The following is a 13694-nucleotide window of genomic DNA, read 5'->3' as shown; positions in this document are numbered from 1 at the left end:
AATGATTTGGTTCAACCATTTCTACACGAGGGTTTTTTTATCAGTCTGACAATTTATGGTGGCAATGATTGCAGATATACACATCAATAACTTAGTAATGAACCAAAAATATTGCTATTTAATACTTTCTCTTTATTATTCTTAATTGAATCTTTCTTAATGTAGATTTCTTACACAAGATGTAAAATTGAATGCAGAAAAGGGTAATGAACTCTTCCACTTTGAGGCCAGCATGGCGGACTACGGTCTTGGTTCTCTGGTGAGTTTCACGTGAACGTGTGTTTTTCCTGAAAATGTTTTATCTTTGCCGCTCTGATCCTACTCAGTTACTACTACTGTTGCCGTTTGGTTTGTGTCCTCCTGAAACAAGAGGCGTGATGAGCTTATTGCCTCGCCACGACGACGTGGGAAGCGCCCTGGACTGGTCTTTAGATTTTTGGCAAAATTACAAGTACCTCGCAGTAGCTTTTAAAACTTGATAAACATCTACCTAAGTAGGTTCTACCAGCATAAAATCCGTTTTAATGGCCAAAGACAGATTTTTGGGATGATGATGTTAATGAACAAACAGATTATCATCAGATATTATAATAAGTTGTTGGAATGTTAGGTTTTATTGCACATCAAAAACTCATCTTGGTGTTACCAGGCCAAGGAAGTTAAAATCTTAACCTCCTTGGTGCTACCATTTAAGAAGGAGTTTCCATCGGTGATACAGAGTGATTCTCCGACCTATATAATAACCTCCATGGTGATACAGAGTACAGACCACAACATGCAACACTTAAATTTACATCATTCACGTGCAAAATTTTCTCTTGTTTACTGACTTGTAGGGCCCTGCTGGATCACTTGCAGCTGCTGGAGCCTTGTCACAGCCAGCAGAGAAATACATCAACAATGTAAGGAAACTTACTGTCTGATACAATGTAGCCATCTAAATTGTGATGTAGCAATACAGTATACCACATTGGTGGTGTTAGAGGGTGCGTCAAAGAAGTACTAGTAGAAGAAGAAAGCGATTGCGTACTCTCCAAGGACTCTCCAAGTAGAGGTTGATTTGGAAGATTGTGACATTCTATGTGCCGTTTTTTTTGAGAGCCGATCCAATCAATTCAGTGGCCTATTGGATACTGTTTTGCCAGTTGGTTACAACTTTGCCATCCTAAGATGGTTGGTGGCTAGATGAGATGTAAATAGGAGCGGTCCAAACTGGACAGACATCCTACCTGACGAAAGCTACTCATCTTCCCACCATTCATGCACTAGAACCTGTCTTGTCCTGGATCTATGGATCTGTCAATTCCTAATTCTTTTATTTCCCATACAGCCTGATCTTGAGCTGGCCTGGGCATCAAAGGCCTTCCAACATGCTGAAGTCTATTTCAATGTAAGTGGATAGTTGTCTTTCTTTGTGTAACTACGAAGATTCTGGACTACAGTCAAACCTGTACAAGTGACCACCTCTACATAAGGACAACCTGACCAATGTGACTACTTTTTTAAGGTCCCCTATTTATTCTCATTGACACAAGCATCTAGAATCCTGTCTATACAATGACCTCATATCTACATACATCAGATTTTCTTAGTGCTAAGTTGTCCTTAAAAATATGTAACACAAATATATAACATACATGTAGATTAAAAGTAACAATGAGTTACAGATGCCATGATAGTAAAACTAAGAACCCTTTTCCTCCTTTTCACAGCTCATATCATCAGTGGACACCACATGTCTGAAACTTACTGGGAAGATGGATGAGGAAATCTATACAGAGTTCAGAAAAGACTTTCCTGACATGCAGGTAGCTTCTGTTACTGAGGATGAGCTAAAATCAGAAGCTGCAAAATCAGTAAGTTATCTTTACTCAGCTGTCACAAATTGTGTCAATTCTCTTGTGATGGTTTGCTTACTCTGAAGATAATCTACTCAATTTTTTTTTTTACTTTCTTGTGTGTATTTTCAGAAATGGCGGCCATTCTGCAACAAGTTTGAAGGGAAGGTGGCAGATTTTAACTTCGGAACACTGCTGAGACTTAGGTCTGACGAGGACTACTCTGAAGACAATTCCTGTATTGGTCAGTATTAGCATTTTCGAATGCACTCTCCTTATATGTGTAGTAATGTGTTTGTCTATAATGGAGAGGAACTAATGAATACACTAATTTTCCATTGGAAAACCATGAAAAACAATCACTTTGATAACACATTTACCTGCATGTCACGCCTGAGGTTATTACCCCCATCAACACTCGTAAGCACTTCTCTATTGGATCATGTGGAAAAATTTGCTGTTGCCTGAACTTGCCATCTAACCCTGTAAAATGCAACATGAATGGAAACTTTACAGTACCCTGACCCAGTAAGGCAGAATTGTTGTTTCTTTACAGTGCCAAGAATTCAGTTCTACGCCATGGAAATTGCCAGAAACAGGGAGGGCCACAACCTCGCAGTATGGAAGAAGACAAAAGAAGAGAAAGGAACCACTGAGGACACAGCACAGGAAGAGTCATGACAAGCCTTGTACTAAAAACTGTCAACTTCATGTAGATATTGCTTACTGTCTTCTTGTTTAGGATGAGTCGCAAGTGACCAGAAAATGGCATTGCTAGAATACTGGATTTTTCTAATTAAAAGACAATGTTAATTTTGTATCTTAAAAGGATTTTGTATGTTCAATTAGCACATTTAAAGACAATGTTCATGTTATATCTAAAGGATTTTGTATGACGTTCAATTAGCAAATTTAAAATTTCGAGTTATCTGAGCTTATCATTACTTTTGTGTATTAAGTCTTCATACCCTATGTTAACCCCAGTCACTGACGAAAAGTTGGAACGCCTAATTGAAACGCCTCGACATTTAACAAAATTTATCCAGTTGCTCAAGGGTATCTCATTACCTGGATGCCTAACCTTCATTGACAGACGTCGCTATGTTTACTTAAGTAATATTTCTACTCTCTTTGCATCAAACAGACAGGGTATGCTCTGCCTGAAAATATAACAGTCTAACAGCAACAAATACGAGGACAGCCGTCTCTGGAAATGTTTTATTTAATTAAGTGCAATGTAGAGAATACACAACAGTGCAAAGAAGGACACCCTCTCACACTGCCCCAGTGGCTCCACAATCAAACATGGGTGGTAGGTGGTCGGTCTATATACAGCAAACTAAAAACTTTCAAAGTAGGGCCTTGCAAAATATAACTTGCTTAACAGAATAGCACAAAAAGAAGTAGGTAAACAAGTCATTTATTCTGCATGGCCTAAGAAGAATACAAACTTTTATCACAAGAAATACAGGCAAAGCACAATGCATATTTATATTAACATCCACACTGCAAATACAAGCAGTCAGACCTTGTGGCAGCAGCTACAAGTGTTATGTACTTGGCTAAACATCTACATAGGATCAAAACGGCTTCATTTGCAGGCATAGCCATCAATTTACTTCTATTGACTTCTTGATTTCTACTTTAATAGTATGTTCACTATCACATCATACTACAGTGTGTCATACAGTGAAAGCCTATGAACAATGCCAAACTGGAAGTTCTGGCTAACAATGCCACCTGACCACCCATGTAAATCTGTCGCACTCAACTTGCCTGAGAAATTTCCCCGCCTAAGAAAATTTTGCTGGAAACGTCAGTCTTCATATTTTGCCTCTTCTCTTCATAGAGGACATTTACATTATTTGCACTTTATGAAATCTGAACACAAGCATTCTGGCACAGCCCTGTAGTGGAACACTGCATTCATCTCAAATGAGCCTAAGGTACTTTCGGACCCTAAAATTTGTGAATTAGTAATCCAAGATTCCCAACGAAAAAAAAGGAACAAAAGTCTCATTTGCTGGAAAAGCAATGCAACCGATAGTTAGCAATAACTGAAGAAAACTCACTTCCGTACATTAACTGTACTGCAGAACTTATTCAAACTTCACCGTTCTTTATCTGAACAGTTTCCCCAAGCCTTTTTCAATATAAGCAGCATTACATGTAGTTACACACCCTTCATAACGCACTACAGGTACTGAGAACAGATCATGCAGAAACTACACCGTCAAGACAAATCTATTAATTGTACAAACAAGTGTCAGCATGTAAGCTTCAACACCTTTAGGTGTACCTGAGCTTTCTGTAATAGTTCTGCCCAAGCAAGTAGTCTCCCTCTTCTGATCTCTATTTAGAAAGTCACCTTAGTTCTGGCAACATATCAACTTTGTCTTTGCAGTGTCTTCCTACAACATTTCTGTTATACATTTGTATTTGGCTCTGTACTTCAACATTTACATATTCTTTATCTATAGTAAAATAGTCTCTTTGGGGGACACCATTCTTAGAATGTGTGAACACGGCACAGAGAAAGAAGACGGCCTTACTTCACTGGTTGATGAGCAAGGATGACTGTAATCACTGGTTCTGTATGTACTGTTAGGTCATATTTTGACCAGTCGCTCAGCTCACTAAAGATTATTCACATTTTTATTGAACAACTTGCAACATTTAGCCCTGTTTTTGTAGAAGGTAAAGTTCTCCCGACGTCTAATTTGACGCATAGAAATTTTGTTGTAGGTCTTGTTCCTTTTGACATCTCTCCTGATCATCAACCAATTGGTGTAGACCTTGAACCAAAGGGATGAGAACAGCACAGATTCGCTGCAGTTATTAAACATCTTGAACATTGTACACTATAATAACTATATCAATGCACATATGGTACCCACTTTTCATACAACCCCACAACACGGTAAACCTGAAACCTCAACTTTGTGGTCTTACAAGGTTGGCTCTGTGAAAGTGAAGAAACAAACATTTCTTGAGTTTAAGGTCAGCAGTTTTCTCTAGTAACCATTTTTTTACACTTTTTTCTTCAACACCTGACCTAACTTGTACTGTGGGACTGATTAACTTTATCATTAAACCAGCAGTGATATGTCTCTCACTAGAAAGCAGAACACTGGTTACAATTGGCCAGTTTCTTGGACAGGCATACAATGATGTAAACAAATGAATGTCTATTGCTAAGAATTTGAATTGACATTTTTCATCTGGAATTTGCCAAAAAGAGTTAACTGTCAAATACAGGAAATGACATGTATTTTTTCTTTCTTTTTCAAAGTTTCCCTACTCTACTTTGTCTGCGGTACAAGGACAATTACAAGGTATAGCACCAGAGGCCAATTACCTAAAATTTCTGTTGCTTAACATCTTTAGGGCACACAATAGTATTGCCTTAGGTCATTCTACACCTTTGTATGCCCATCTGGAACTGATACCATTGAAAACCTAACATATTGTCACGTCAGCTGCCCCTTTTTTTCTTTTTTTTCTACATAGAACATCCATATACACATATATTTCTCCAGCGTACAACATCTTCCCAATTAAGGCACCCGAAGGTGACCCTTGGCCTTCAATTGGAGTACTCATGACCCAAGTACAGCTCTCCCTCATGCCAAGATTGACAGCACTGCTGCTTTGTTTGTTGTCTTCAGAAGTACTTGTACACCATTTCTTGTCCTGGTCTTCAGCAAACTTACCAACACCACACTACACAAAAACTGCATCAGAAAATGCATTTTTTTTACAGAAAACAAATGGAATTTGTTTTGTTTGTCAATACTGATCAAAGCATTTACCAAAGTTTCAAGACAGCGTTTCAAATGGCAGTGGCATCTTCACAATGTTAAACCAATGTTAAGTGTACACATTAGGAAGTTAGACACTAGCACAAGCTGATGCTTCACCACAGAAGACCAGGACAATTCTGTCATAAGTACATAATTTTTTCTACACTTTGGCCCCCTCATAAACAAGCTGTACAATCAAGTCAAGGGCAACAGTATGCCATGGGTCATGTGATGTGTAGCCAATCATGGGTCGGCCCTGCTCACTCCTTGATACGGCCACCATCACCCTCGCTGACAAAGCGCTTGCGGGCCCTGAAAAAAAAAATCAATGCGTGAGTGCTTACTTTTAGTCCACAGACTTCCTTTAATTTTGCAGTTTCATTAAAACATTGAATTCTGGACTGGTTTACTTTCTCTCTTTTTCAAGAAATAAGATAGGCATAAGATGGTAATTGATTGAGTCAACATGAAAACACAAGGAGAGCGCCTCAAACTATCTGTGACAAAGGAAATGTATGGAGAACGTGTGGCAGCTGACCTGATGGGCACCTTGGCCTTGGTGCGATTGGTGATGACTCCCTCCTTGTGGCACTCCTCAGAGAACCTCTCGAGGACGGTGTGGGCATTGGGCACATCAAGAACTATGTCTGGCATGGACTCAAACACACGGTCAAAGCCCTGTGGAGGAACAACATTCAATCCAAGAAACAAAACATTAACAACACTTTGTCGTCCACATTCTTCTAATCAATTCAATCCAAAGCAATCTCCACCCACGTTAATGGTTTAAATCCTTGAATAGTTAACATAGTGTCTTAGGAAGAGATTGATAAATTATTGGAAAGTTTTCTTTTAAAAAGTATTTAATCATGTTTTTACATTAACAATCATGTGGAACACTGTATGGGTACAGCATATCTTTATCTATACCAAGTCAGGTACTCCCATTTATCAGCTTCTTACAATCAAAAGTTTAGCCAGCTGGTATCTCAAATGGCAGCATAAATTCAAGAAGGTAAAGAAAACAAACTCACCCTGTCAATCTGGTCCACGGTAAGAATGATTGCATCAGCGAGAGACTTAAGCAGCATGAGGATTGCAGTGTCCACCTGTTCCGACCCTGCCTCCAGCACAGTCACCACAGCCTGGAGGGGGGGAGGTACAGTGTAGATACATGTAACATACATTTCTATGTACCAAGTAATATGAGCAATAACACTTAGTATATGTATAATTGGGAGAATCGGAGCCTGAGAATTGTACATTAGAGACATTTCATGTACTTATGTCCTGACACAATTTCTGTCTCTCTAAGCCAATATATTATATGTCTTCATGCAAAAAAAGAAACCATAAAATAACTCTAGACTATCAACATATGTACGGTAACTGTATGGTAGGCATGCAACTCATTGTGTCTTCGATCAGTACTGTATAGCTTACAATCTGCATGTAGATTGTACTACATTAATGTAATTAGCTAGTAGCCTTATACATGTACAACATTTTGCCTTACAATTGTGGTACAATAAACTTTAACTTTGTTGTTGCTTACCTCGTAGACGAGCTCGTGGTGGAAGTGAGGCACCTCCAGCTCCTGCAGGCAGCGTGTGGCCTCCTGGATGTCCCGGGAGGACAGGTACTCCCTCAGGAGCATGTTCATCTACAGGAAGAACCATCAGAGAAAAACTTTACTCACAGCTACAGTCTGAAGCGGAAAGGCATAGTCAAACCTGTATATTAAGTGACCACCTAAAGACCACCTGGCCAATGAAACCACTTTTTGGCGGTCCCTTAATTTTTACCCCTGATGCAAGCATTGTGTCTATATTGACCACCTGTCCACACAGACCAGATTTTGTTGGTCCTTTGGTGATTTTCTTGGGAAGGTTTGACCATATCTTGCTATGCACTGCCGAAGAAATGGCTTCAACACTACCTTTTCTCCACTTCTAGTGTAAGAAATTTTTGCTTGATGCTGAACAAGCTAGCCCAGTTTCTGCACTAACACCCTTGAATTTTAGACAGTACAAAAGCAGGTAGAGATAAGAGGTAATTGTACCCATTTGTGACTAATGTACTACAAAATTTGGCTTCTGGTGCTAGAGCTAGAGGACATCTCAGTAAAAATATCAGTTATGAAACAGTATGACAAAAATCCCTCAACGTACTTCCATTATGGCACTTGGCCACTATGTTACCAACATGACTGGGCAAATCTAAATAACCACCCATTAGCACACATCCTACCCAAAAGTTGCTTAAACAGACATGAGGAACAGTGTTTACTTGACTCTTTCTTTTCCTACACATGGGACTAGGAAAACCAACAGAACCGCAGCACACACAGGCTACGTACTGACCTTTTTGATGAGGTATTTGACGGGTCGCTGGCCGCCACCGACACCCCAGACATTGTCAAGGCGAACCATCCCATGTTTCATACTCAGCAGCACGTGGGCACGGTCCAGGGCGGCCCTGGGGTGGAAACAAGCTTCTGTTCACAAGAGAATCTGGTTTCTCAACTTTTCTAACAACATATCAGTGCTGAACTTACTTAATAAAGAAAAAAAGTAGGAGAATCATTTCTTGGTTGTGGCTAATCAAACAGATGCTACATAATGAATATTTGTTGCAACATAAAATTCATTTCTTTCAACATAAGAGTTAGCTTAGTCTGATCTACAGCCTTTGCTACTTTGCAAGACACCCTTTAGTCCATTAATGAGGCAAGCAACAAATCTTTATCCGTCAGATAATGCTACAGAATGACCTTTGTAACCCTTATGTTTTTCTTGGCAAGCAAAACCTTTTAAAGGAAAGGCACAACAGCAGCCTAATGCCAGGTACTGCCTTCTTTCATTATTTTTTTTCAAATTTGTAACATGTTGGTAAAGGGCGACACTCACTGAACATCTGGAGGGAGGGTCGCACTGGAATTACTGGAACAGAAGAAAACACAAAACATTCAAGGACAACAGTTCACAGGCTTGTTGCCACAAAGCATGTGGCATGTTTTTTTTTAACAAAAAATTAAGAACAATGCACTGAACAGAGTAGACCATTCCAGATGGTTGATATTTGATCATCAACTGGGAGGAATGGAATTGTATGTTCACTTCAAATCATTATATTTCTTCCACAATTCATGGACTCCTTTGAAATGGGATAAATTGGATTGTAATTTTTTTTTATGGGGATAGAAGGCAAAAACAAGGCATTCAGCCCGATGTTGCCCCTTGGGTTTCCACTCAACACTCACATCATCTCTTCTGTAAGACTTGACCCTTCACTGGAAGACAAAAACGGCACGGACTGAAACATGACATGCGACGACCACAGGGAGGCAGGGAGGGGTTGCACACAGAAGGAAACCAAAATCACTCCACACTTCTACTTCAATCTGAACGATGGTAACACGGAGTTGAAGACAGACTGGTTGATGGGGGTCTCTTAGGAAGCAGATTTATGCAGTACTTACAAAATGTAGTATAAGAATTTGAAATCTGATCAAAAAATATCCATAAACATTAGTACTTGGGTGAGCTTTAAACTTCATGGCACCAGTATTTTGGTAGGGCTTATTTGTGTTAGAAGGGAAAACCCTGATCAATTATGATAGAAGGTACATTTTTGCACTTGGTACAAATTCCTAGACATACTTCATCTTTAACAACTCCCGCTGTGCCAGTTCAACACCTGGCCTAACTTTTCTTTCAATTTCCTTCAGAAAGTGTCCCTCACAAACACATTTAGGGTTAGCACACACAATGATGACAATGAAGGGTCAGGACAGAACACCAGCAAACCACTGCGTGTTAGTTACATCTGACATCAGTCACTCCTTGTCCAATTAAGTCACAAGGACACATACATGTTGAGGAACAACTGAACTCTCATACAACCCAAAATTGGACTAACCGAAATTTTCTTTTTCAGCTTTCTGACCCAATCACCCAGGATATGTGACTTTATGCACATGTCACATTACTGGTCGAGAGAAGGTTGGTGCACCATGGTGTACATGTTAATGCATCAAGTCAGATGTTCTGAGCGATTGGGTCAGATGGCTGAAGACAACTGAGTAATCCAGTCAGAAATTCTGGTGAGTCCAATTTTTTGGAGAAGAGTTTAATTGTTCCACAATGCAATTTCCCAACTCAGATTATCTTTCATGATAAACATACCTGGTTTGCTTGGAGTCACCACTCCCCCTGTACTCAGTAACATACTTGGGAGGAAGAACATCATCTGCAACAGCCCTGGCAATGAAGGAGCCCACCACCTGTGTGTGCAGGTTATAAACTTTCAATGGTTTGATGCACCACCTAGCAGTGTTTAAGGAAACTGCAATGGATGTGTATGATTTGTCTGTAACTGTATCTGTACCTGTATTGGTCAACTGACATAAGCATACCTTCAGATAACACACCAGCTTTGCAGGCTCTAACCGATGGGTTCCAATCTGACCATTATATATACATACTTGTAGATGTTTAAACTCTAATACTGGATAAAATACAGAGATAACTTCCCAACATATAAAGTGACATCCATCATTCTTCTTCAGCGTCACTAGAATGAACTGGCAGAACCAAAACTGGCAGAACCAAAACTTACGTATGAGGAACTGGAAAACTGGTTCAACACTATCTCACTGATAAGATTCAAGTTAAGATATAGTTCCTATGGCAATGCAACACCACTGGAACTACTGTCTGTTTGTAGCAAGGCAGGGTCCCACAATGTTGGTCTCATACACAATTTTATTCATGTTGTATTTCTAAGTTTTATATCGACATAACTCACATGTGGAGCATCAGGAGTATCCAGGGTCAGGTCCGCCAAGTCATCCAGGATGGAGTCAAAGGCAGTGGCCATCTCCTTCTGGGTCAGGATCTTCCCGTACAGGTCCGAGATCAGCCGCGACGTCATCTCACGGTGAGAGTCGTGCTTGTCCAGGGCCATGCTCACAGCGTGGGTCGCAATCTGAGGGTGATGGGGATTCAATTTTCATTGATGAGTGAAAGACCTTTATTGTACGTTTATACTCTTACAAGTCATGGTGATAAAGCAGTTCTGGTCACTACTGTGTTAAAAGGGTGTTATCTCACTACATTTACAGTATACGCCAGAATGTACAGGTTCAACTTCTTCTCACTTCTCAACTGTAAATATTATAATTAAAGAACAGAATCGGATCTTATAATGCCTAGACCACATTCTATACCATTGGCTGATGTCCAGGTCTGGAATCATTCTGAAATATTGTATGTACATCTCAGCTCATGTGTAAAACAGCAATAATTGTACACCTGCTCCCTTTATGTAAGAGCAGACTCTGCCCCATCAAGAATGTGCCCCAGAGAGGCCGCCCACTCATGCAAACGTTTTATCTCTGCAGGTGCTTGAACTAGCAGGACTTCCTCGGCACCAGGAAATTAGATTGACTGTTAAAGAGGATAGAGAACCCACTTAATAGTCTCATGTACATCCCTTATGTCTGGGATGGCTGAAATGCTCTCACCAGCAATTACACAAGCAACCACCCTTTTCCTCCACTTCTTAATGCGGGGTCAGTACCCGTCTTGTTTGTGGCACAATGCCAGCCTTGCAAAAGAATTTTGTGAAGCTATTGCAAACCTAAAAGGATTTGTCCCTGTCTGCAAGTGGTAACGTTTTCTTTCACCTGCCACCGAAACCTTGCATTACACGCTGAAAGGGTGCCATGAATTCAATAAAGACCAGTGTACGAATGTTGTAAAACAGGGTGTTCCAAGAAAAATAGGGATGTTCCTGGAAAAGTAGGTCTAGATCAGGGCAAGGGGCAACCTCATGAACAGTTACATCACCATCTGCCCAATTACTTCCAGAACTTTCGGGAGTCATTCACCTGAAACAGCCATGAGCTAATGTACGTTCACATGGCAGTAGACAAAACTTTTTTATTCACTTGGTACACAAGTCGTTTTTATTCCTGAAGAATATTTTATCTGCCTGTGAGACATCCATTAAGTGTACTGAAACCTACTTGTTCATACCCTAATCTCCTTTTAAGTAAAAAACTTGGGACATGTCAGACTTCTGTACTAGGAGAAAAGATAAATACCTCATGTTTCTTGTGCCCAAGGTTCAGCTCACCAAGTGTCACCTTCAGGGGAAAACAGGATATGAGGATTACACAAAGTAAAATGGAAAGCTTTTTCTGCCTCAACGAAATTAGCAATTCTGTACAAGGAGCTGTAACTATGGATCCCAAGACGTAACAGACTTGACAACCCTGGCACTTATCCATAAGTTGCACCTTAAGGTTTAGGTAGCCAGGCACCCAATTATACAGCACAATTGCATGGCATTGAGTGATTTGAATAAAAAAAATTTCATCCATCATCCAACATTATGGCTAAATAGCCCTTACAACATAGTTACATTCATCATAGAGTGTCAAATATGAAGTTGTGGGATTTACAAGCGGGCTATCACTGAACCAAAGGCCAACAATTATCTGAGACAGCCTTTTTGGTAACAAGACAACTGAATTTTGTATAATATATGCACTATTCCAATCACAGTCTGCAACTACACAACAATCCTATGATGAATGTGACTGAGCCCTTAGCATGACAGATGGCAAGAGCAGAATCCTAATGTACTTACTGCAACTTCATTTGTGTCTCCATGTTCAAAGTACTCCTGAATCACAGGCTTGATGGTCTTCTCCACTTCCTCTGGCGTCAACTCTGGAGCAATGGTCTCCAGTTCATAGTTACCCTGGTGGCAAAACGGTCATTTTCAGCATCTATAAGTGCATTACTCCATTACCTGGTTATCGCTGCAGGGGACACTGACATGGACACGAATCCTCGGACTATGAGCTACTGCCGATGATGATGGTTATCACTATAATAGCTCCTCTGCCTATTCTCCCAGCTATCCCCACAACCAAGTCAAATTTGGTGCAAACTGCTTAAAGACTGAGGGTAAATGGTAGAGGCTGTAGAAGAGTGATGGCAGCATAGCATGGATGTCCACACTCCTCTCTAATATATTATAACATGTTTAGTCTGATAATCTAAGACTGAACCCTACTACAAATGCACACAAACTATATTTAACAATTTCATTTCATCAGTTTCAGTCATTTATGGGGCACAGTGCAGTATTATGCTGATCTAAAGGATGCCTAACTACATAAATACCTGAGCATCCGAATCGTAGTTGGGATCCTTCTCATCAATGACACCATCAATGTCCAGTTCACAGCCAGGCTTCCCCCAAACACCCTTGCCACCAGCTCCACCTGTATGGTACACAATGAAGATAAATCAGTTTATTACAAAGAAGTGTGCATGATGCTATATTACCTACATAGCAGTTATAACAAGGGACAGTAAAAAAAGTAGTCAACAGGCAACAATGCATCATATATAAGTATAAATATGCACCTATGCATTTGTTCAAACTCAGATAGTTTGTGGCATATCTTAAACACCACACTTTCTGTGGTTATTAAGTACATGTACCTACCATAGTAAACACCGAGCAGATTATTATTGGAATGAGCAGAGCACTTTGGACTAATGCCTCTGACTACTTACAGCTTAGAGGTATATATCCAATCTTTTGTCACAAACCTCTCTGTTACATAGCGGATTATAATGACCCCCAGTGGGGGTCTTCACGCTTCGTTAAAAAATGAAAAATCTCAAGATTCATTCTAAAGATCTCAATATTTTAGACGAAATCTTGAGATCTTATAAGACAATCTTGAGATTGTTCATGACAATCTCCAGATCTTTCAGAAAATCTTGAGATGAAAACAAAAGGTCTCAAGATCTTTCCAAATGTTTTCAAAGTATCTTGAGATTTTTTCCAAAGCATCTCGAGATGCTTTAAAAAATATCAAGATTGTTTAAAAGATCTCACGTTTTCTCAAGATTGCTTTTAAAATCTTGATATTTCTTAAATCTTCTCGAGATGCTATGGAAAAATCTCAAGATATTTTGAAAACATTTGGAAAGATCTTGAGACCTTTTCTTTTCATCTTAAGATT

The 13694-nt window shown here is 39.8% G+C and overlaps 2 protein-coding genes across 6 annotated transcripts in view; one reads left to right on the top strand and one right to left on the bottom strand.

Annotated features, from left to right (window-relative positions):
• The first annotated feature begins 40 nt into the window (after positions 1-40).
• Positions 41-3024, top strand: LOC109485278 (protein PBDC1-like). Of its 2 annotated transcripts, XR_002141117.1 has the most exons (7): positions 41-259; positions 837-902; positions 1331-1390; positions 1713-1856; positions 1971-2082; positions 2395-2677; positions 2736-3024. XR_002141117.1 is itself a non-coding variant. In XM_019788780.1 (6 exons), the coding sequence occupies exons 1-6, from the start codon at positions 233-235 to the stop codon at positions 2517-2519; spliced, it is 534 nt and encodes a 177-aa protein (XP_019644339.1). In that variant the 5' UTR covers positions 41-232; the 3' UTR covers positions 2520-3024. The 2 variants fall into 2 exon arrangements, 1 of the variants encoding a protein (XP_019644339.1); XM_019788780.1 differs by having other exon boundaries at positions 2395-3024.
• A 1838-nt stretch (positions 3025-4862) lies between these two features.
• Positions 4863-13694, bottom strand: part of LOC109485275 (programmed cell death protein 4-like) — an 18801-nt gene continuing 9969 nt past the window's right edge. Inside the window, exons 2-13 of one of the 4 annotated variants that reach the window (XM_019788773.1) lie at positions 12841-12941; positions 12299-12412; positions 11751-11792; positions 10451-10630; positions 9829-9926; positions 8904-8933; positions 8551-8583; positions 8005-8119; positions 7197-7304; positions 6676-6786; positions 6180-6319; positions 4863-5953 (exon numbers count right to left, since the gene is read on the bottom strand). In XM_019788773.1, the coding sequence (XP_019644332.1) occupies positions 5902-5953; positions 6180-6319; positions 6676-6786; positions 7197-7304; positions 8005-8119; positions 8551-8583; positions 8904-8933; positions 9829-9926; positions 10451-10630; positions 11751-11792; positions 12299-12412; positions 12841-12941 (1124 nt within the window). In that variant the 3' untranslated portion in view covers positions 4863-5901. The remainder of the gene's footprint in view (positions 5954-6179; positions 6320-6675; positions 6787-7196; positions 7305-8004; positions 8120-8550; positions 8584-8903; positions 8934-9828; positions 9927-10450; positions 10631-11750; positions 11793-12298; positions 12413-12840; positions 12942-13694) is intronic. The other 3 variants (XM_019788775.1, XM_019788774.1, XM_019788776.1) reach the window with 3 other exon arrangements.

Source organism: Branchiostoma belcheri, unplaced genomic scaffold, assembly GCF_001625305.1.
Source record: "Branchiostoma belcheri isolate BF01 breed outbred unplaced genomic scaffold, Haploidv18h27 scaffold74, whole genome shotgun sequence".
Classification (NCBI taxonomy): Eukaryota; Metazoa; Chordata; class Leptocardii; order Amphioxiformes; family Branchiostomatidae; genus Branchiostoma; species Branchiostoma belcheri.
The sequence above is the reverse complement of the archived record's forward strand: the minus strand, read 5'-3'. Positions and strand labels throughout refer to the sequence as shown.

Coding starts and splice junctions, on each gene's coding strand:
- LOC109485278 (XM_019788780.1), top strand. CDS start 233: ATGGCGGACTACGGTCTTGGTTCTCTG. Junction 1,391..1,712: donor ATGCTGAAGTCTATTTCAAT/GTAAGTGGATAG, acceptor TCCTTTTCACAG/CTCATATCATCAGTGGACAC. Junction 1,857..1,970: donor AATCAGAAGCTGCAAAATCA/GTAAGTTATCTT, acceptor GTGTATTTTCAG/AAATGGCGGCCATTCTGCAA.